Source organism: Condylura cristata, unplaced genomic scaffold, assembly GCF_000260355.1.
Source record: "Condylura cristata isolate star-nosed mole 26May11 unplaced genomic scaffold, ConCri1.0 scaffold00012, whole genome shotgun sequence".
NCBI classification, from domain to species: Eukaryota; Metazoa; Chordata; class Mammalia; order Eulipotyphla; family Talpidae; genus Condylura; species Condylura cristata.
This window is the reverse complement of record NW_004567113.1, coordinates 8,471,617-8,494,605: the sequence shown is the minus strand read 5'-3', so window position 1 is coordinate 8,494,605 and position 22,989 is coordinate 8,471,617. Positions and strand designations below refer to the sequence as shown.

General features: G+C 37.3%; 1 protein-coding gene across 3 annotated transcripts in view; it reads right to left on the bottom strand.

Annotated features, from left to right (window-relative positions):
• Positions 1–22,989, bottom strand: part of FAM13A (family with sequence similarity 13, member A) — a 438,275-nt gene that overhangs the window by 30,998 nt on the left and 384,288 nt on the right. For all 3 annotated transcript variants that reach the window (XM_012724150.1, XM_012724149.1, XM_004681127.2), the window contains 3 exons: positions 20,955–21,141; positions 9,318–9,394; positions 8,611–8,653 (listed from right to left, as the gene is read on the bottom strand). In XM_012724150.1, the coding sequence (XP_012579604.1) occupies positions 8,611–8,653; positions 9,318–9,394; positions 20,955–21,141 (307 nt within the window). The remainder of the gene's footprint in view (positions 1–8,610; positions 8,654–9,317; positions 9,395–20,954; positions 21,142–22,989) is intronic.

The following is a 22,989-nucleotide window of genomic DNA, read 5'->3' as shown; positions in this document are numbered from 1 at the left end:
AATTTGAACAGCACAGGGCTTTGGCGTCTCATCTCAGTTAGCAGGAAGGCATACGGACTCTGGAAAGGAGCCAAAATTACACAGCGAGCAGTTCCTTTTTTTCCTTTCTTTTTGAAAGTACAAAGCCAAGAACTGGCAAGTCAGAAATGCATAATTTATATCATACAAATATGCAACTGTCACTTTTTTCCTACTATTCATCTACTCTGAATAGCAAATACTCAGTCACCCTTGGTGTGCTGCTGGGCAGTGCCTGCACCAGGTGGGGGTCTCTGGGGGGTGGGAAGACCCTCTGTCAAAGGGTCTTATAGCAAAGTGGGTTTTTTGCTTAAGAAATTGCATGAAATTACCTTTTTCCCCCTTGCTCTTTTGGTATATTGTCAATCCAATCATTGTCACTGCTCAAATAAGATGGTAAGCATAAAGGTTTACTCACACTTATTTTTCAAGCAGTACAGATCTGTACAAAAATTGTCTTTTAGAATAACTGGGAATTTATTTTAGCAAATATACCATCATTAAATGACAAAACCAAAAACATCTGGAAATCATAAATGGCTCCATTAATGTATGAGAAATGTTCTTATGCTTAAAATAAAACACTACTAAGATTTCCAGCTACTTTTAATAGCTATTCAACCCACTTTGCTATCACCAGGGGAATAGTCAGGCTTTTTACTATTATATTTCCATGAAATGATGCATAGGACTGGTATTTTCTTCACATTTAGATTGAAATGAAATAGCACCAATTAGTTCATGATGAGCTAATGAAGTCACATAGAAATGACAAGTAAATTTAGGACGTTCACACACTTTAAAAATATCACTTGTCTACTGGGGAAACAAAAAGAAGATTATGTATCTATTCCACAAATATAGTTGGCTCCTTGATCTGAATCCTAGGCGTACCAGTGCTGAACGATCAAATCTGGAGCTCAGCCTTTTAAAAGTTACAGGGTCAGCTACCAAATTGAGTGTGTGTGTGTGTGTTGTGTGTGCAGACAGGAAGTAAACGATTCAGACTTACAACACATCTTAGAGGCACAGAAAGGGAAGACCATGGGCAATGACCTTGTGGGGTCACTGCATTTCTTCCTGAGGAACCTGTCTCCTGGCACTCCTGTGGCAGTGTGGCGGAGGAGCATGGGTCTTGCTGGCCGGCAGTCTTGGCTGTGCAATGCGACCTACTTTTACTAGCTTAGTGCTCTGGCTGCTTCATTCCTCTGAGCCTTTCTTTTTTTAATCTATAAAATGGCATTAATGCTATCAATCTGCCATTACCGCTCTCTAAAATAATTCCTTTAAAGATCTGTGAGAAGGCACAAAGGGCCTGGAGCCTAGGAGACACACAGTAGGAATTCTCATTCCTCTGCTTCTTGGGCATCATAGAAAGATGAGTAAAACATGGCCACATCTCAAAATGCAAGAGACAGAGCACCAATGACTGCAATTCAAGGGAGCTGTGCTTTGGCAAAGGGCGGAGTGGCATTTTAAAGGAATCATACAAAAACATTGCAGAAAAGAGTCTCTTGTGCTCCTGTCATGAATCAGTAACAGCAATTGTGACCCAGCAATTGTGTGGGTCAAAGGGAGGGACAACAGGGCCAAAAGCAGGCATGATAGGGCATCTTGGCAATTGGGAGAGGAAGGGACTCGAGGGACAGTCTTTAGGTAGGAAGAAGGATGGCTTACGATGAGTGTCAGGTAAACAGACTGGGCTGAGAGGCCTCTCCAGTTGGGCTAAATTCGGATTTAATCTGTACTGGACAATGGAAAGCCATCAAAGGCTTTTAGAACAGAGTGATAATGGCAAAACAAGGGTTTCCCAGACTGATGCCTTGCAGGTGGGGATGGATGTGGATGGAAAGACCCACAGAACTAAAAGCAGCTGCAATACTTTCCTGACACCAGCCACTGACCCCTCTCCGAATGGTACCCATGGCCCCTCGGGGCCTCAGGGATCTGCAGTGCTTCATGGGATACACACAAATCCTGAAATGTTACAAGCATTGAGAAATTTGAAATGGTGTATTTCTTGTGATGGCTACATTTGAATTAGCACCAATTTCAAAGTAAAAAAAACTGAAGGCCCTCCCTGGTGGCGCAGCGGGTTAAAGCACAGCACTGAGAATCTGAAGCCACTTCCGCATGAGTTCGATTCCCGCCTGCCGCCTGCCCCGGAGGAGACCACATGGCGAGCCAGACCTCTCCTGGCCTGCCCGCTGCTCCCCTCAGCAGTGTACTTCGTAGATCTGCCTGTTCTGCTCCCCACTCTGTCTCTGGTGAAGCCTCTCACCGCCCCTGAGTCTCTGGCCTGTACCCCAGTTCTGTATGCACAAATAAATAAATAAATCTTTAAAAAAAAAAAAACTGAAATTGGGTATTCCCCCCCTTATTTTCTTTCTCCAAAGTGTCTGAATTTCATCCTTCCATCAACAGTGTCATTTGGTGCCCCACGCTCAGGCTAGGAGGCCTGTAGTCCCTGCCCTGGGTGCTGATGCTGCGTGAACAGCCTCAAGTATGTTCCAGAGCTCTGAGACGGGGGGGTCCTCTTGTGGCACAACAGACCACCTTGTGCATTAGCAACTGCCTTTCCTTCCTCAGTGCTCCAGTGAGGTCTGTAAATCAGGACTGCAGGGGCTGATGAGCACCCAGGGTAGGATTAGGATTAGGTAACTCTATATAACCCTTTATTCTAACAAAGAAAGCTAACATTTTTACCTGTTTATTCAATAACAATATATACCATGTATTATAGACATAGAATAAAGCTGTTATAGGTTGGTGTTAGAGATACACAGATTAAGTTTTTTTTTTATTAATTCACTGAAGGGATCATTTGGAGTAACTATTATGCATTAGACAGTGTTTTAGACACTGGGGTAACTTCAGCAGACAAAATAAAATCTCTGTCCTAATTTATCTTACAGAAGAGGCTAGTTAATAAGAAAAAAGTTATCAGGGCTGTGGACAACTATGAAGCTGGATAAGACGTAGGGGCCAAAGTCTGTTATTTTACAGTGGGTGAGCAGGGAAGGCCTTTTCAATAAGGCAACATATAAGCAGAGACAGGATGGAAACTGGGAGTGAGCTATCTTTTGGTAGAATATTCCAAGAAGAAGAAAAGCCAAGTGCAAAGGTACTGAGGCAAGGTCATTTGTACAAATTTGAGGAGTGGCAAAGAGGTCACTGTATCTGGAATCAACTAGAGGACAGGTGTGTTTGCAGTACAGTGTCACTTACAAGGGGGTGTGGCTGACACCATGGACCCCTGTTGACTGACAGGGGTCCCTAGTCTTTCTTGCAGTTTTCCGCACAGCACATTGACCTCTGCTGCACTGATGCACCATAGCTTGCACAGCCACTGGCCACGCATAGAAGTCAGCACCCATTTGCACATCCACACGCACGCTCTGCCCTCTCTGCTGTGCTCCACTTAGCCTCTGAGGTGGCGCTTTCATTTATATGCTGCTCCCAGAGGCCTGATTCCCAATTCTGACCCTGCTGGCCTGTGACTCTGACATTGTTGTGTTGCCTGGGTTTGCTTAGAGGCTTCTGGTGGGTTTGTGTGCATGTGGGCGCTGGGGATCCCGGTCAGGGGCTGTGGTGATGACGCTGTTCAGGCTCTACAGCTTTATGCTAGCGTAACACTACTCTTCCTACAAATAGTATAGCGATATTATAATTTAATACAAATAATTGTAATATAAATATTAATACTCATTAATACAAATAATTGTAATACTAAATATTAATCCTCTTAATGTGAGTAATTATAGATATTAAGTACCCTAGTGGGGGTGAGGCGGCTTTCCAAGTTGTCCCTCCTGCCCGTAGTGCCTTTCATACGGCACTGACCTTGTCTACTCTGCCATCTGTTTCGCCTGCTAGATCATTAATGTTAACTATCATGGATATTTTCTATACCAAAATATTTTTGGTTTCAACTTCTACTGTTTATATATATTCTATCTATAGTTAAATCAAAGAACACATAAACTACTTTCACAATTTTTCACTCAGAGACCCTTGTCCTGTGATGTCACACACTAGATGTTTGTCAAAAATGTTGCACCAAATGAAACACACTAAGTAGTCATAGTCTCAAAGAAAGGGAGGGTTTGGCTCTTAGGAGAGACCATGTGGTGTGGCCAGCAGGGGGCCGGCTTTAAAGTCAGTAACCTGAGCTTTCATACCAGGTAGCCACAAGATCTTTAGCAAGTAAACTATTTGTTTAACCCCCTTTTCCCTATATAGGAATAAGACTTCATAAAGTTATTGTAAAGAGTAAGTTAAAACAAAACATGTATTAAAAAAAGATAATCTGGGGGTGGGAAGAACACATGGGACTATGGTGATGGCAATGGTTGAAGTTGTGGGAAGTCCACGGGGAATACAAATGAGATGAAAAAGTGTACAAAATAAAGAATAATGTAAAAAAATGTATTTATAAAGTGAAAACCCCAGCCAACCCACAGTAATTGTAAAAGAAAGGCAATTTCCATGTATACCCTGTCTCCCTGCCTTATTCATTCTATTGGCAAGTATTTACTGACCACATTCTCTGCCCTAGGCTTACAAGAATTAGAAAGAGAACATGATACGGAATATGTAAGCATAAGTGCCACGTAGGTTATTAAGAAAAACACAGGATGCCAGTTCACTCTCCTGGGGCCTTGGGTGACAGTCCATCTTGAGGTGACAGAGCCATTAATGACTAGACTATCTGTCTAGTCTTTGTTATGACTTATCCCATCTAGCTGGGTCTCACTTTCTCTGTCTCTAGATTTTAATGATCCTGTTCCTTTCCTGGCTTCAAATTGTTGGTGAATTTTTGTTCTATTCTTTCTCTTTTTCTAGGATATGAATATGTCTTTTCTGGCAGCTAACCAGAGTTAGGGTGACAATATCAGAGAGTGTGCTGTGTAACGCATTTTGCACAGGAAGGAAACACATAGTGTTGACAGGAGAACCATGTGGAATCATAAACATTTACTCTTTGGCATGACACTAAAAGAAAAAGGACACAGATTTATAAATTCAAGTGAATTGCAAAGCTCCAGTAGCCTCTCAAGGCTGGTTACAATTATAAGTGAATCTAAACAAAGATAGCCTTAAATTTCTTCTGATTCTAATAATAGTAACAAAATCCTTAAGATTTCATGAAACACAGTTGAAGTTAAAAGAGCAGTCACCCATTTCATAAACATTTGGTGACAGGGATCTTTCAGAACCTATCTCAAACCTTCTCAGGGCAAATAAAAGTCTGCACTTCCCTCACTGGAAAGCCTGTCTTCTCTCCTTTCTCTAACATCTTTTTTCGTTCCTTTCATTTTGAAACAGGATAAAAAAAGAAAAATAGTCTTGATTGTTTATTATGAATGTCTTAATTGTTATCAAAGGTATGCTTCTAAGCTCTCCTAAGCAGTAGGCTTGGAAAGTATAAAGAATGTAAAAAATATCTTGAAAGAATTTACACTTCATTAACCTTATACTCCTGACATAAAATAACCTCTTCCAAATAATGTGATACCCTTCGATCAAGTTAATAATCTTATCTGCTTTGCTTTTTTTGACAAAGATATTCAGTATATGGCTACAGTTTTATTATCCCGGATATTACATGGATGGTTAAGACATTTCCATATTAGAAAATACCTTATTAGAAAGAATAAAATTAAAGTGGAAATCTTAAACTTCACTATAAACAGAAGCTCTCTATTTTCAATGGTATCTTTTAGAACCTATAAATTGCTAATTTTAAGAACAATCTCTTGTCTGGGTACTTCCAGTTATTAATTGAGTTTAAAAACAAGTAAAACTATAAAGACTGTACTCCACATATTCAGGGAACAACATGCTAGGCTTTCTTCTGCTGTCTCATTTCACTCAGGATATTTTATTAAAAACCTATTATTACTGTTAAAAGTACCCAAGCAGAATATTCTAGTAACATGTCAGCCTTTTCTAAATCTATCCTCAAAAATCATACTTTAATTTCTGGCATTTTGAAAAGACATTTTTTTTTAAATTGCCAATGTGCTACTAAACAAATTTTAGTACAAATAATATAACTTGGTTAAGAGAGAAATGGAAAACTCTTTTCAATCATCTGAGATCACACAGACTCTCTTTTTAGAGTCTGATTACTTACAAAATTAAAAGAAATTAACAATACAAAGGGATAAACCCATGTCCCCTTTTCAGCTCAGGCAGTCAAACAATAATACATTTGAAACTGCAAAATGATTATTTCAAAAATAAGGTGACCCTTGCATTGTGCCTGCGCTTGCATTTCAGAGGCTGGCTTCAGTGCTATCTCTATGCCCCACTCACAGGCACCTCTGAGGCTGAAAGTCAATGTTTCTCATTCTAATGGAAATTTCTAGTCAAGATGAGAAAAAAAAAACACTTTTCTCCAAGAGCTGTCCTTTGTTATCTTAAATAAATCTGAGCGTTTACAAGGCAAAATTTAAAGGACAACCTTAATGAGAACCAAATCTGAATAATGAGAAATGAAATTGGAAGCAACATATCTACTCCTAGTGGGTATGTAAATGTTGGCAATTTCATTCTGATGCTACAGGAGACTTCGCATCAAATACTGGCTAAGAAAAGTTGAGGGAGAGTAAAATTTGGATTTACTTTTTGCCTCTGAAATTTAGAAATTCTTGAGATATCACCAGAAAAACAGATTAACTATTTGGGTTATATAATTAAGTTCTAGAAAGGGTTACATAATCAGAAAGTAGGAAATCACAATACAAAAAGCAAAGAAACACATGTTTCCCAAGAAGAAACAACCCTAATCTCCTAGTTGAAACTTTTAAAAGGACAATGATTAGTGAGTGCTCAAGGAGTAGTGAGCTTAAGCACTGCCAAAAAGTAAGACAGCTGCTGGTTGGCAACTGTACAAGTCAGAATAGGTCCTGGCACACAAAGAAAGATCTTAAGATTCGTCCCCCACGATCTACCTACTGTTCGATCTACCTACTGTTTGGAGCTTTCTGCAGAAATACCACAGGAAAGTGAGTTTAGCATGGATTAAATCTGAATTTGGAATTTATGTTAATGTCATGACATCCATCCACAAAGCTTCCTCAGTACTGTTTTATCTCCTAGAAGTAGAAGAGGGAAGAACTGAGAAGACTTCACCAGGAGGCTGGCAGTAGCAATGTCCTTTAAAATAGTGTTCCTTTAAAATTGTGCTCAATGTCATGATGAGTAGGTGCTCACTGTGAGCAGAAGAAGAGAGCAGAGAAAGGATGAAACCACAGAAAGAATACAACACCATCAGGGGAAACTGCTTTGAAAAAGGTGCGTGCAGACAAGGAAAGGATGGCTTTTGTTGTCTGGGTCCTGCAGAAGATGCTAAAAAGAGCTGGAACTAAGAGATGAAAGAAGTGACTCAAGAAGCCCTGAAGGCAGAGAGAGGCAATTACCTGCCAAGGTGGATGAGGAAGTATACAGGACAAGAACTGAACAGAAGAAATAAAAGGAGTCTTTAACAATGTGGGGGAGTAAATTCCCAGAATTTTATGCCAAATTTTACAAGAGTGTGTAAATTTTTCTTTTTTAAAAAACTTTAATTAATTAATTAATTTGTTACATCATTCTTCATTTTGTGCATTTTTTCATCTCATTGGGCAATCCCCAACCCCCATCACCTATTCACCCATGTGCCATTACCACTGTGCTCTTCCCAGTAAGTGTGTAAGTTTTTCAAAGAAAAGTGTTTACAGTTTTCAGTGTCTTCATCTTTTAGATTGTAGAACTTCATGGGGGCAGAAAAGTGCAGCTGATATTAAATCCCAACTCCCACGTAACAGAGTAGCTATTAACATATGCTACTGCATAAATTCATCGGTGAATTTGGTCAATGCCCACCAAAGCCTGGGAGCCACTGGGTTAGAGGGAGAGTTCTAGAATCAATATATCAAGAATCAGAATTCAAGAAGAGCTTGAGAAAAACCTTAATTCTTGCAAAAGAAAATCTTTTAAGATTGATGACGGCATTAGAGACATACATACACATACATGGATGAAAAATGAAGTTCAGTATATTAAATGGAAACCAGAGTAGGGAACAAGGGAATCCAAACACCTGGTCAGCATGATGACACCCTCAGAGGACAAGGGAGTTAGCAAAGTAAGCAAAACTTTAAGATACTGACAACACAAGAGAGGGAAATTTTTCTTTTGTTACTTATTTAAATGATACATAAAACTCAAACTGAATTTTCATTACATTGAAAATTAATGAGTTAATCTCTGATACAGCTAATAAAACTGACTACCAATTTATTTCAATTACTTTAAAAAGTTAGAAATTAATCCAGTAGCTTTGGTTTTTTCTGGCTTTATTTTATGGAAAATCTAAAAACAAGTTTCCATGCTACTGAAGATTATCTTAACAAACTAAAAGAATTGAGGGGTACCTATAATTTCTCCAAAAATTGTTAGGTCTCCTTTGCCTCTCTAACCAACTGCAGTTCTGTCTTTTATCTTCTTATCCAGTATGAACAGGCTAAACACCATTCATATGTGCACTCATGCGTGAATGAACAGCTTCCATCACAGACACCATTTTGCTTGATGGTTACTCACCTCCAAATGTTGAGTGTTCCCACCATCTTTTTCATTTTCTTTGCTATAAACAACAGCAACAACAATGAAAAATATAAAATGTCTCTTTTATAACATTGCTTTTCATTCACTGACATTATTTTTCATTTATTTTAAAAGTAAACTGAGGGACTTCCCTGGTGGATCAATGGGTTAAAGCACAGCAATATGAAGCTGGCTGCAGCCATTTCAGTATGAGTTTGCTCCCATGCCAGGGAGATGACCCACATGGTGGGGCAAACCTCTACTGACCCCCTGCTGCTCCCCTCATCAGTGTATTTCATCAGTCTGCCTATTCTGCTCCCCACTTTGTGTCTGGTGAATCCTTTTACTGCCCCTGCACCTCTGGCCGGTACCTGGCCTGTACCCCAGTTCTGTATGCATAAATAATCTTTAAAAAAAATAAAAAAATAAAATCATTAAAAAAAGAGTAAACTGAGTAGCTTTAAATAAAATTTTCATAAATTAAAAATATTAATCAAAACAAAACAAAACTAAAACCATAAATGTGAATATGGTTATTTGCCTTTAATAGCAATTGGGCAGATTTTCTATTCTGACCAATTTCTTTGCTGCAAAATACTACAGGTAAACATATAATTATTCCTTTTAGTTTTTATCATGCACACTACATTAAATGCAAAAACTCTATACTCTTAAAAATAATGAGAATCCATCTCTGAAATTACCTTTTGTTGGACATTAATGCCACAGCCTCAGGGTCAGTGCTGTCATGAGATGATATGAAATCGAGACTTTCCATATTCTATAATAAAACATGGTAAACCATAGCAATAGTAAGAAATATGGAATCACAGATTTCCTTTCTTTAAAGTCGGAAAACCAGATTTAAACTGGTCCTATTTTTTTTTTAAAGCTAGTAAAATTATGTCAGTGTATTTACACACTGCTTACATAAAATTGTACTGTTAACCTTTATCGCTCCTTAAATGAAAATATCTAACCACATCACAGAAATGATCATTGTGCCATGCATTGACCTTCTTAGTTATTATTCACACTTCTAACTTCATATAGCAAAACACAGATTGTCAAAATATCAGATGGCATTAGAACTAGAATGGGAGACTCTGACCTCAAGTCTAACAAGAAACAGATGTAACATTCATGACTTATTTAACAGCTTGTCAATATAGATTGTCTAAATGTAATCTGGGTTTATATGTAGCGCACTCCTAATTCCTAGGCTATAAATACCCATAAAGATATACAGAGTTAAGAATGTTTCTTTCTCCAATATTTAATCTTAATCTTTTTATTAGCTAGAATGAAAAAAATTATAAATGGGAAACTTGTTTTGAATAGTATGCATTTTAGGCTCATGGAGTGAGCTTAATGCTCACTGGAAGGCATAAGTTTAAGACTTTTTGGCTGTGATTATGGCCAATGAATTCCAGATAGTCGGATGACTCAGCACAGAGAATGTAAGTCATCCCCATAAAAGGAAGATTACAAATAAACAAACAAGAACGTATTTATACATGCTCAGCAGACTTAAAAACATAGCAGGAGTTTAAGGGATTTAGAACTGCATTTCACTGAATGCAAAGACAAATTGCTGCACTGAAAGGATATTAAGTACAATCTACCTATTCTGTGTCATCAAAATAAATTAAGGAAACATTGAAGCAACATGTGTTCACCTCTCTCTCTCTCTCTCTCTCTCTCTCTCTCTCTCTCTCTCTCTATATATATATATATATATATATATATATATATATATATTCCCCATTATGAAAAGCCTTTAGCAAAGCTACTCTAATTAAGGTTCATAATTATCCCATGAAACTGAAATATATAAAAATTTCCTCAAAATAAACATATAACTGGAGTAAAAATATTAATCTGTGCTTGGTAGATGGATGCATTATTTTCTATTCATGGCGTTTTGGCCAACTTGTTTAGAATTCCTAAAGTATGAAACCCTAGGTTTCGCCAAAGAACAGAAACTGGAAGACAGCATAACAAAGTAGATATAATGGTGGGTGTAGCGTCAGAATGCTGCAATTCAAATTTTAACACCATCACATACTAACAGTATATAGCCCTACTGGAGGTTCAAGTTTCTCATCTGAGAATGGAGGTGGCACTCTGACTTTGCACAGGTTGTCATGAGGATTAAATAATACAAGTAATGTGCTGGAGCACCTGGTACCTTTAATGAAGGTTATCTGCAGTTGAAATCGCTAAGAAAAATATTTTATTAAATATTCGCTGATAAGAAGATGTTGCAGGAACTAGAAAGAGAGTTTGCATTTGCCATTAGAATTCTGAATGTGGATTTATATAGTTAATTCACACAGTTAATTTTAGACTAGATCTGAGAAAAAAATTGTGATAACTTTCATTAATAATTTTTATGCATCTAAAGTTTAAGTTAGAAAAAGCTTCTAGAAAATGGCTCTAATTAAGTCAAAGCATAACTGTAGTCTTTACCTAAAGGATATATCTATGACACAGAATCCTTGTTCCTGTTGGAAAGCCTCAACAAATTATCAAAATCCCTATTGTAAGATGTAGTGCAACAGTATTATGTTTTTCTTAAATATCTAAAACATGAATTCCTAGGGAAGGCCCAAACTCCTGATAATTTAAAAACATTGTCAGTGAAATACATTTATAATGTATTTCATATAATACATTATATGAAAATTACTAATTTAGAAGAAATGAAAATCTTTAAGTTAAGGCTAAAATGTAGTCAAAAACAAAAGGAAAAATAGAAAATGAGCCCCACCTCATTATATAAATGTAAAGATTAATTCAGTTAGATTTTTTTAAAAGATGATGTTAATAGATTTTTTTCTTAAAGAGAATATAATCAATACAAGTTTTGAGAAGTATAGAAAGAAGATAGACAAACAGAAAACTGCAAAAGGTGGCTATGAAAAGTGAGAACATTTTAGTTTACCTCCCCTGATTCAAAGAGGAGCAAATTTTTCAACTGGCTCCCTACCACACTTTTTTTTTTCTTAAAGATTTATTTATTTATGCATACAGAACTGGGGTACAGGCCAGAGGTGCAAGGGCAGTGAGAGGATTCACCAGAGACAGAGTGGGGAGCAGAACAGGCTGACTGACAAAGTACACTGCTGAGGGGAGCAGCCTGCGGGACAGGAGAGGCCTGCAGAACCATCTGGAGCATCTGGGGGAGGGGGTGGGGAGGGGAGGGGAGATCGAATTCATGCTGAAGTGACTTTGGCTTTTTAGTGCTGTGCTTTAACCCGCTGCACCACCAGGAAGGGCCTCCCTACCATACTTTAAAAGAAATGTTTGCTCTAGGGCTGTCCTGACGTTTTAAGGGTTAAATCTCAATGCTACCATCATTACAGCCTGAATTTGATTTCCAGACAAGGAGTAAATCCACATAAGGCACAGCAGACCTCTCCTATCTCACTGCTTCTCTAGTCTCACCGGCTGCTTCTTTCAGCAGTGTATTTCAGTAGAGCTACCTGTTCTGGTCCCCACTCTGTGATGGGTCCTCTTGCCCCTCACATCTCTGGCCTACATTTCAGTTCTTCTACACAAAAATAAATTACTAAAAATCTTTTTAAAAAAAGTTTGCTCTGTGTCTGGAACTCTGTAAGGATGGGAGTTTTTAAAAATGTAACACAGAGGGCCCTCCCTGGTGGCGCAGCAGATTAAAGCACAGCACTAAGAATACCTCATTGATCTGCCTGTTCTGCTCCCCACTCTTCTCTGGTGAACCCTCTCACCCTCAGCATCTCTGGCCAGTTCTGTATGAATAAATAAATCTCAAAAAAAAAAAAAAAAGTAACAAAGAGGGTCACTTTCAATGTTGCTCAATATTTCTTTCTAAAGATTTACAATAATTCCACTTTCCATTTTCCTCTACACATCTGAGTTTCAGTTTAATTAATACCTATGCCCTCTTTCACTAAATCACTGTTCCTTTGCTAAAGTACTTGGTTTTCCTTATACCCTTTGGAAATAGGGAGCTGATAGAGAATATGTTACCGGTGGCAATTATCCCAATTTTTTTCAGAGTGATATTAACAAGGGGATCTATAAGTACATCAAGGGAAGTGCCTATTTTCATGGGTGGCACAAAATGTGTATAAACTCCAACTTTCTTTAAAGCCTGAGGTTTAGGGAGAGGAGATTAAGATATGGCAAAAGGGAAAAAATGGAATGGACAGGTCAAAATAAGAGCTGAAATACAGAATGCTTTCATTGTACAAGGAGGATATTATTAGATGCTCAAACATTCTATAGTTGTTAGTAGTCCTTGACTGAGGAGAAAATACTGATTCAATGCTTTTTGAAGGTTTGAACTGTTTTATATCCCAACTCTATTTTGGGTAAAAGAACAGTTCTCTAAGTGTGTGAAAAGAATAGTCATTATTCTCTTCATTTATTAAAGACTGAAGTAATAGAATTCTTATATAATTGTTTTAGTACGTTTTTTATTTTAAGTATTCTTTGAACATTAGGATCTTTGACAGGTAATAGATATTTAAAAGTAGCAAAGAACATATTTTGACTTTTATTATAATTTAGTGAAATTAAATTGTTTTTAATTTTGTATCACTTTTTAAAACCAGAAAAAAATCTGTTTTATAATCTTTAAAATTCTGCCCTATATAATACTTCCCAGTGACTTCAAACACGGGCTTGCTATAATATAATTTACTTTGACAATTTCTGGGTGTCAGAAGAAACTGAATTTTAAATACCACCTCATCAATTATAACAATAACCTCATTATCTAAAATGAGCAAAAGTCTTGAAAGACTTAGCTTTTGATTGTGTAATTTATTTTCATTTCTTCCTTTCTTCCCTGTTCTGACATTGAAAATGAGTCTCAAAACCTGTTTGACCACTGAAGCACTTGAAAACCCCGGAGTAAAAACACATTTGTCTTCTAAAACTGTCAAATGCTGACAAATCCTTTATACGGGACACTTCAAAAACAAAACAAAACCCCCACTGCCTCTCAATAGATAAGCAGCTCTATCTGAAGGCTGTGTGGAATGCTACTAGTCAAAACAGGATCATTACTCTAATTGTGAGCCCAAGATAGGAGAATATCCATATATTCTCATTAACAAAAGCTGAGCGGTTTATTTGAACTTCTGTTTTATGCCATTTTGCACATTTTTATGTTTTACTGCCTAAAATTGTGTAGATTAACCCACATTCAAAAAGAACTACTGGAGCTGTAACAGGACACCTATGAAAATTTAACCACTGTCCACCCAAATTCATTTTGCCTCTTTCACAAGAACAAAGTACCACATCCCCAGGGGCAATACATTCCCAGCCTCTCTATAGTTAGATAAGGCCATGCAACCAACTTCCTCCAACAGAATGTGAGAAGTGATGTATGTGATTCCAGGCCTGGCTAATAAATTGTCATACCAGGTAGACACTTTGATGCTCATTCTCACTTTGTGTCCCGGAATAGAAAGAAAACACTAACAGATCACCTACAAGTAACTTGTCTAATACAGCAGAGATGCGGGTGACCTGGGTGGAAAAGTCTATTCATCCCTGGTCCTAAATAAATGTCATGGGAAAAAGAACTAAATGTTCAAAATGTTTGGGGTTTATGAAATGTCTTATTGAGGGTAACAGTGGTTTACAAACACCTTTAAGAGTAAAGGTTCATACTCTTCAAATTAATACATCATATTTAGAAAATATCAATGATTCTCCACCATAGTCCACTGAGCCTCACCCATTGTTGGGCCCAGTGTACCACTCTGGTGGTCTCAGTTCTGTAGTCAGATTCTAACGTTAGTTTTGTGTGTTCTTTTGCTTTGTTTGTTTATATTCCACATTTGAGTGAAGTCATATGGTATTTAAGACATTGTCTTTTTGGCATAAAATTTACCCTAAACAATATGGCACTTACAAATTAATTCATTTGGTAAAACACATTTTGTGAGTGCTAAACTATGCTGGGTAGAGGGTGCCAGGGTAACTGTGAACCAGAGACCTATCCTTGACATCATGACTTCTGCATTTAGATTACAGTTCCAAATACAGTTTGTCACATATTTCTATGATAAATTCTATCAGATATTGAGTATTAGTTGCTGAAATATAAAATTGAAAACATTCAGTGCATTCTATTCTTTTTCATAATATCCAAAGTAAAGTCCTAGATGTGTATAGAAAAATGATGAAATAAAAAATTTGGAAGGGAACATTTTACTCACTTTGATGAAAGGTGTCTTGTGGTTAGAATGCAGGGGCATAACTTTGGTTAATTAAAGAAGTCAGTGGGGGAAACCATTCACATTTCTGATGAAACTGCTTTTGGATCAGAGTAACTTATGGTCAAATTACCTCTTCACTCACCCACAAGGTCCTTTCTTATATCAATTACTTAAGAACACTGACCACTCAATGGATTCCTTGTGCCATTTCCTTTACTTATTGTTCCTTCTTGAACAAATACTCTGTAATGTGTATTGACATTATGTAATGCTTTGACAAAATCCTCTCTTAATCTTGCATTCTCTCCAGCTGCTTTCTTTATCCCTGTAGAGTGAATCCTGTTCAAGGACTTTACATAGATGCAGTATGTATTCTCCTATTCATTCTTAACTCATCCAATTAGTCTTTTAAATAACCCCTCATCAATTATTGATGTGGGTTAGCTAGATATATGTGAGATTATCACTCATTCATTATTGCAATTTCTTCGATTTTCTCTTGACTTAAATTTATTAAGACTATTGCCCTGATGCTGTACCAGAAATTTCTAGCTATTTTTTTTTAGTCTCTTTTGCTCAGACCTTCTCATGTTGGTATGTCCCAGAACATAGTCCTTGGGCCTTTTTGAGCATAGTCTCTTGCTCATTTCCTTGATGTCAATTTAGCTTTTCACTAGGCTTTAAAATACTGATTGTGTGTCAAGGACTCCCAAACTTATATTACCTCTTCCCTGAATTTGGGGTTCATTATCTAGCTGCCTACACTTAACTTCATTAGTAATAAACACCTCAAGCTTAACATATCCAAACAGAACCTTCATTGCTCCCTCTACCCACTTACGCCTCTAATTGTTTTCTCCTTCTTAGAAAATGCCAACCTTATCCTTCTAAATACCCCCAAATTCTTGGAGTCATCCCATGCCCATGCCGCCATGTTTTTCACATACCAAATCTAATCCATGAGAAAATCTTCTTGGTTTGCCTTAAAATACCTCAATAGTCTGATCATTTTTTACCACTGCTCCACTGCTATCACAGTCTAAACTGCTATCTCTAGCTTAGATGTTGCCAATTACTTTGCTTCAGATATTTTCTACCCTTCACTATCCCTATGCTATATTTAACCAGCTGCCAGATCGATCCTTCCAGTAGGTACATTAGAACATGACTTTCTTTCCTTTAATCATCTAATGTCTCCTATTATCACTCAAGGTCAATGCCCAAGACCTAAAAATAGCTACAAGGTGATCAGAACATTTGCTATGTCACTCACCCAGAGGTCTACAATGTTCATTCCTTTCCATAGCTCCAATGACAGCAGCCTAAGTCTTTCATGCCCTCCACCTGTCTAGTCTCTTCACTGACATTCTGATGGCTTACTTGATCACCTCCTTCAGTTATCATTGTGAGTGAGGGCCTTTCATTTCCCACCACCTCCTAGCTCTTTATCCTCACTCATTTCTTGCCACCACATATAACCATCTGATTGCACATTTACTTGCTTCTTATATGTCTCATCCTTTGAGATTATAAACAGAGGGAAGACAGACAATATGTCTGTTTGGAGCACCATTGTATCTCTGATCCCCCTAATGGCACTTGTTATATAGTGTAATATATGAATACAGAACAAATATTTCTATATTTTATAGCAGTAATATTGCATTAGAACATAATAAGAATTTCAGGTGTGCTCCACTGAAAGTCAACATGTATATATACTACATTAAGTTTACCTCTAAAAATTCATGAATAATTTTAAACCAGTGGTTTACAATGTGGACTATTTAGCATTATATTGATACCACTCAGAGAATCATTGTCATGTAGTTTCTGACAAGCAGTTCTTGCTGAGCTGTATTGGATTGAAAACAAGGGCTGCAAATTAGGTAAATGACTGTTTTACAGCAGCAATAAGAATATTTAGGGATGCCCTCCCTGGTGGCACAATAGGTTGAAGCACAGCACTATAAAACTAGTAGCAGCCACTTCAGCAAAGCATGGGATTATCCACATGGCACAGCAGACCTCTCCTGTCTTGCCGGCTGCTCCCCTCAGCAGTGCATTTCATCACTCTGCAGTGCATTTCATCAAGCTGCTTATTCTGCTCCCCACTCTTTTCTCTGGTGAATCCTCTCACTGCCCCTGTGCATCTGGCCTGTACCCCAATTCTGTATACATAAATAAATCTTAAAAAAAAAAAAAAAAGGAATATTTAGAGAAGGGAGAGAGTGGAGGTTCCGTGGAGATTTGTCGAGTAGCTGTTTTGCTACTCTAGACTAGTTATTGGGGTCTCATTAATGTGATGACAAATATACCATGAAAAGGGGAACACACATATTTTGCAAGTAGATTCAGCTAAATATGAGATAATTGCTGGAAAATTAGGATGGGGTGAGGTAAAGGAAAAGATTTAAGAAATGATGTTGGAAGAGTAAATGATGTGAGTAAATCCAATGGATATCTTCAGTGAAAAGACATCAAGAAAAAAAAGATTGGAGTTTGGCTTTAGCATGCTTACTTTGAAGTGCTACCTAAGGTGAATGGCAGAGGACATTAATCAAACATTGATTTGGAAGTGATTTGTTGAGAGAAGACATTTGACACCATGGAAGTGGGAATAAAGTGCTCTCAAAAACTGCTGATGGAAAAGAGATAGAACCCAGAAGTCTGTGTAACACTGACATTCAAGCAGGTTTTGTGGACTATGAGCCAGTGAAAGGTAGAGCAAAAAAAGAAAATATTCACCGTGCTAAGAGAGCATAGAGGTCAAAGGAGAAAGAATTCTGAGAAAAAAAGACTAAGTATCAAATACCAGAAGGATCGAGGAGTTGAGACTGAGGCCTCACTACCATACCCATTTGCTCTGGAAAATGCCTCTTGCCATCCAAACTGCTCTTCAGTGGTCTCCAGCTTGCTAATTTTAACAGTTAACCTTTTAGTCTTCTACTTGACTAATTATCTCATCTTCTCTCCTCCTTGAGAGAAGAGATATCTAGTTTTCTTGGTGTCTACAACACCGAACACACACCATTTTTCTTTGCCTCGCTGGTAGTACCTTCTTTTGTTTGTTATATTGGTACCTTCTCATTTCCCCATCTCCTAAATGCTGGTGTGCCTCAGAGTTCACAGTTTCTTAGGCTATTTCTCTTTTCTGTCCACACTTATGCCTCTGGTTGTACCAACCATTGGTTTTAATAAATCCACTAGTTTTAAATATATCCTCTGTCTGACTCCCACATCTGCAACTCCAGCTAGGATACCCTCCCTGAAATTGACACTCAGATATCCAATTGCCTCCCTGAAATCTGCTTTTATATACTTGATGGGCAGTTCACCCTGTTTGTCCAAATCTGAACCCATGAGATTTCCCCCAGAACATGTCTTCTTTCTCAGAACATTGGCAATACAAACTCTTGATGAGGCTAAAACACTGGAGTAATCACTGAGTGTCAATTCCATCTTTAAAGTAGATCCAGAATTCATCTGCTATCTTGTGACTACTGTAACACACAGCTTCAGGAGGAAGCACACATGTTTTGGTTGATGTGAACAGTGCTCCCCACACAGTATAGAGTATAGCTTACAAGATAATATGTTTTGGCTCTGCTAACATCTTAGCTGAAACCATCAGTTCAAACCTAGATTACTATAATACCTTTCTAACTGATTTCCCTATTTCTAACTTTGTCTACTGTCTATTTTCAACATGATAATCAAACTAAATTTAAGAGAGTCAGATCCCCATCCTATCTAGAACCTTCTAGTGGTATCTCAACTCAATTAGTGTAAAAGGCAGAGTCCTTACAATTATCTGTGAAGTTTAATCTGCTCTCTTTCCCCTGACCTATTCCATTTTGCTCATTTTCTTCCAGTGACTATGGTGTGGTTTCTTTAACATTCTGGATAAACAATTACTTTGGTACCTTTCTACCTGCTATTCCAATTGTATGGTTAGATTCCTTGTATCCTTCAGGTCTTTGCATTCAAATTATCAGGAGTTCTCTATTTTGCATCTCCTGCCTTCCCTGTAATTCCTTTCTCTATTTCCTGCCTTATTTTTTCCTTAGTAGTCACCACTAGATTTATCCTGATTATTTTGAATTTCCCATAGTAGAATGTAAGCCCCGTGAAGCCAATACTTTTTGTCTGTTTTCTAACTGCTAGAAACCCAGGACCCTAAACATTTCCCAGCATACAGAAGCATGTAATTGTGTACAACTACTTTTTTTCCCCATGTTCACCTTTTGAAACCAAAGTTTGTTCAGTGTGTAAAGAACTTGACTGTTGTGGGGATGGTTTCAGAGGAGAGTTGGCAGAAATAAAATTAGGTTAAAAAATGTGGGAAGTTGGAAAGGGAGTGGGGACCTTACTCCTAAAATATAAACAATGATGTGTAACTTAACTTTTAGGATGTAGTTTAAAGAAATTAGACTCATTGTTATGTTCCTGCCTCTTTGCTTTGTGGTTTGATTTAAAAATTCATGGAATATGAGATTTAGAAGCGATTTTAGTGAACACCCTTCCTTTATAGATAAGGAAGTTCTCCTTCTGTCTCAGCTGCATTGGCATAGCTCTAAATTATTCACTGTGACATGGTTCATTTAGCTCCCTTATGTTAACATAGGATGGATGTAATCCTGGAATGCGGAAACTGGCAGTAAGGTAGGGCAAATCCTTTTGCATAAAAAAAAGTCCAATGGAATTAAGCTCTCCTACCCAAATGTTTTTAAACAAAGACAATGTTCATTATTTTATAATCAAATACATCTAAAACATAAACAACACTTTTCCACTTTTATTAGCTATTCCCACTTAGCTGACTTAAGACACTCTTCCTCATTTAAAAAAAATACTGATGAGTTCATGTACAAAGGGATCTTGACAGGGAAGTGAATTCTTTTCAAGCCAAAAGATAGAGTTTAATCTGCAGCTCTCTTCAGCACATAAAGCAAAAGAATGGGCCAAATAAAGAGCTAATGAAGTTAGTCTTATTCATTTTATTTTAAAATTTACCTTTGCCAAAGTAAGAAGTGGGTTAATTTTTTTAAAAAGTTAGTCTGTAATGGTTCCAAAGTTTAAATTCTTTAATATTGTGTTGGACATGGGGTTGAAGTGGATAATTGTTTCTGTCTGTTTTAGTCAATCCGTTTCCTCCTCCAAACAGAGAATCAAGACATTTTGGGTGGAGAAACCGCAATCATGTGCTTCACTAGATTTGCATTTATAAATATTAAATTCTGGGCAAAACTAAGAATCACCACTTAGTACATGCATACTAAGAAAATAGGTGGTCCAAAAGCATTGCCAAATGTAAGGAAAACCGAACACAGAGGTAAAAACTGGTTAATGATAAAGCAGATCAGAGAATTTATCTGTTTATTATTTTTTTTTAAAACCAAAGGGAATTAGAAAACACATTCTTGTTTTCATTTTCCAGAGAAACTAAAGCATACATGAAAAGGATGATGCTACATTACTAGTTCTATGTGTAAATATTAGCTGTTGATTGAAACAGCTTGTAACAACTTTTATATCCAAATTAATGAGCCAAGGCTCTAAGGTAACTGTGGAAGGTTAATCTTTTATTTCTGATTAATCTGAAAGCAAATACTTTATGTTAGAGATACTTTATATTAGAGATCTAAAACTGAATTTCTTAACAGGAAGATGATCCTTCTCCCCCATATATTTTTCTTTACCTCACCTTAAGTTTGTTCATGAAAAAATAATTTTTTACATATTCATATAGTAAACAACAAATGAAATGTGAGAAACATAAGAACAAATGCTTTACTGAAAATTTTATTCCAAAAATAGAAATTTAAAATGCCAAAAAATAAAAGAAAAAAAAAATTAGAACAAGTTCAAGTCACAGGGAAATCAAAATGATTACAGTCTCTAGTTTTGGGGGGAAAATATAACCTTCCTCAGCTTTGAGTTTTATGTTTACTAAAAAGAAATACAAGTGTGCATAGTTAGATGCTCCATTGTCTCTTTCAGAATTCATTCTATAATTCTGTAAAACTCAAGGCTGAAATAATTTTTAATTTTTAAAAAGTAAGGAAGAACTATTCCTCACTGGCTATAAGTAAAAATTTTACAGAATTATTCACTTACCAGAAGACCATCTTGATTTTCATGGAGCTCAGAAAGTTTGGTACTGGATTTCTGACGTTTGGATTTGCCGCTTTCTCCAATAAAACCAGAAGAATTTTCATGTAGTTTTTCCATGTCCTGAGCATTCAACATACAATTATCAAGGTTGCTGAATCCAGAAGGAATATTTTCTTTGTTGACAAGTCCCCTTGAATTGAAAAAAGAAATGATAGCTTAATTTCATTTTAAAAGGTAAAAAGGATATTTTCATGACATTGCCACTGCATCACACAGGAAGTTTGACGAGTGCCTAGAAATTGTTTGCGTCTTTGATCAAAATCTTAGCAGAGTGCAACTCCCAAGACTACTTGGTGCCAAACAAGTCCCATTAAAAGATAATTTATTCCTAGAAGCAAATTGGCAAGGGTTGTGTTTCTACCAATGAACAGCTTTTGTATTTGTACTCAGCGTAATTTGTATTCAAACAGAGAGAACGCGCAAGCTTACAAAGAAATTTGCCATTATTCACAGATTGCACATATACACATATAATCCTGCACAGATAAGTTATGTTAATACACTGTAAAGTCTGAAAAGAAAACATGATGTCTTTTTATCTAGAATGGGACATAATGATTTTCCTAAATGATAAAGACAATGTAGCATGGTAGAAATGCATTAATACCTAAGTCACCTCAGTAGACACAGTACAAATCAATAAAAATTACAGAATACATTGAACTTTTTTTCTAAAGATTTATTTATTTATGCATACATACAGAGCTGGGGTAGAGGCCAGAGGTGCGGGGGTGGTGAGAGGACTCACCAGAGTGAGTGGGGAGCAGAACTGACAGAAGTACACTGCTGAGGGGAGCAGTGCAAGAGACAGGAGAAGTCTGCTGCGCCATGTGGGTCACCTCCCTGGCAGGGGATCGAACTCCTGCTGAAGCTGCTGCTAGCTTTAAAGTGTTGTGCTTTACCCTTGTGGCACCAGGCAGGGCCCAAGCATACACTGCACTTTAACTGAAAGATGATTCATAATTTTCCACTATGAGGAATTTTAGGATATAAACTTCCAACTGGAGACTATGAATGTCTTAGGTTTGGAAGTAAATATGAATATCATAATTATAGAATTTCACGGCCATTCAGGCGGGGGTTTAATTTGGTAGAACGGGTGCCCTCAGAGGAGAGGACGCACACAGCAAGAGGAGATGGGAGGACACAGTCAAAGGGACCAGGCTTAGCAGAAACCAGCCTTGTCAAGCACCTTCATTCTGACTTCGTGCCCCCAGAACTGTGAGAATAGAAACTTCTGTTGCTTAAGCTATCCAGCCTATGGTACTTTGTCATGGCAGTATGAGCAGAACAATACAAAAGTTAAACTTGGTTTTAGAAACGAAAAGACAAAATTTATTTTATAATCTTTCAATAGTGAGTGAGTGACTGGAATAAGTTATGTTCAATCATATACATGAAAATCTGCTTGTGTAATTGTTGTCCTCAAAGGAAGGTCTCTGCTAACCTCGGAGCCAGTGCCTCTGGCCACAGGACCTACATTATGGTGAGAAGCAGTGCACACACTTCCTGCAGCTCTTCTGACACATTTCACTCATAACTGATGGTACTTAGATTTGGCCTGAAATTTGGTATCTGTGACCTTTCACTTTATAGAAATGTATTTTTAATTTTTTTCACTTTCCTCCTTATCCCTACATATACACTTAGTGTCCTAGCCATAGTGAACTATTATTCCTCTACCATGACATTTTTTTTCCTTTTTCCTTTGCAGAGGAAATTAATATGAAGTACAAATAATTAAGAAACCATATAATTTTCCAGCTCATGGTGTTTTGGAAGATTAAAATAATTTTTATATAAATGATACTCTACTTTTGAAAAAAAAATTCTGATGAAATTTGCAAACCTACAGAAATATAGAGAGCCCCACAATGAACTTTCATTAAAAGGACAGTTAGGGGGCCCTCCCTGGTGGCGCAGCAGGTTAAAGTCCAGCACTGAGAAGCTAAAACCACTTCCGCATGAGTTCGATTCC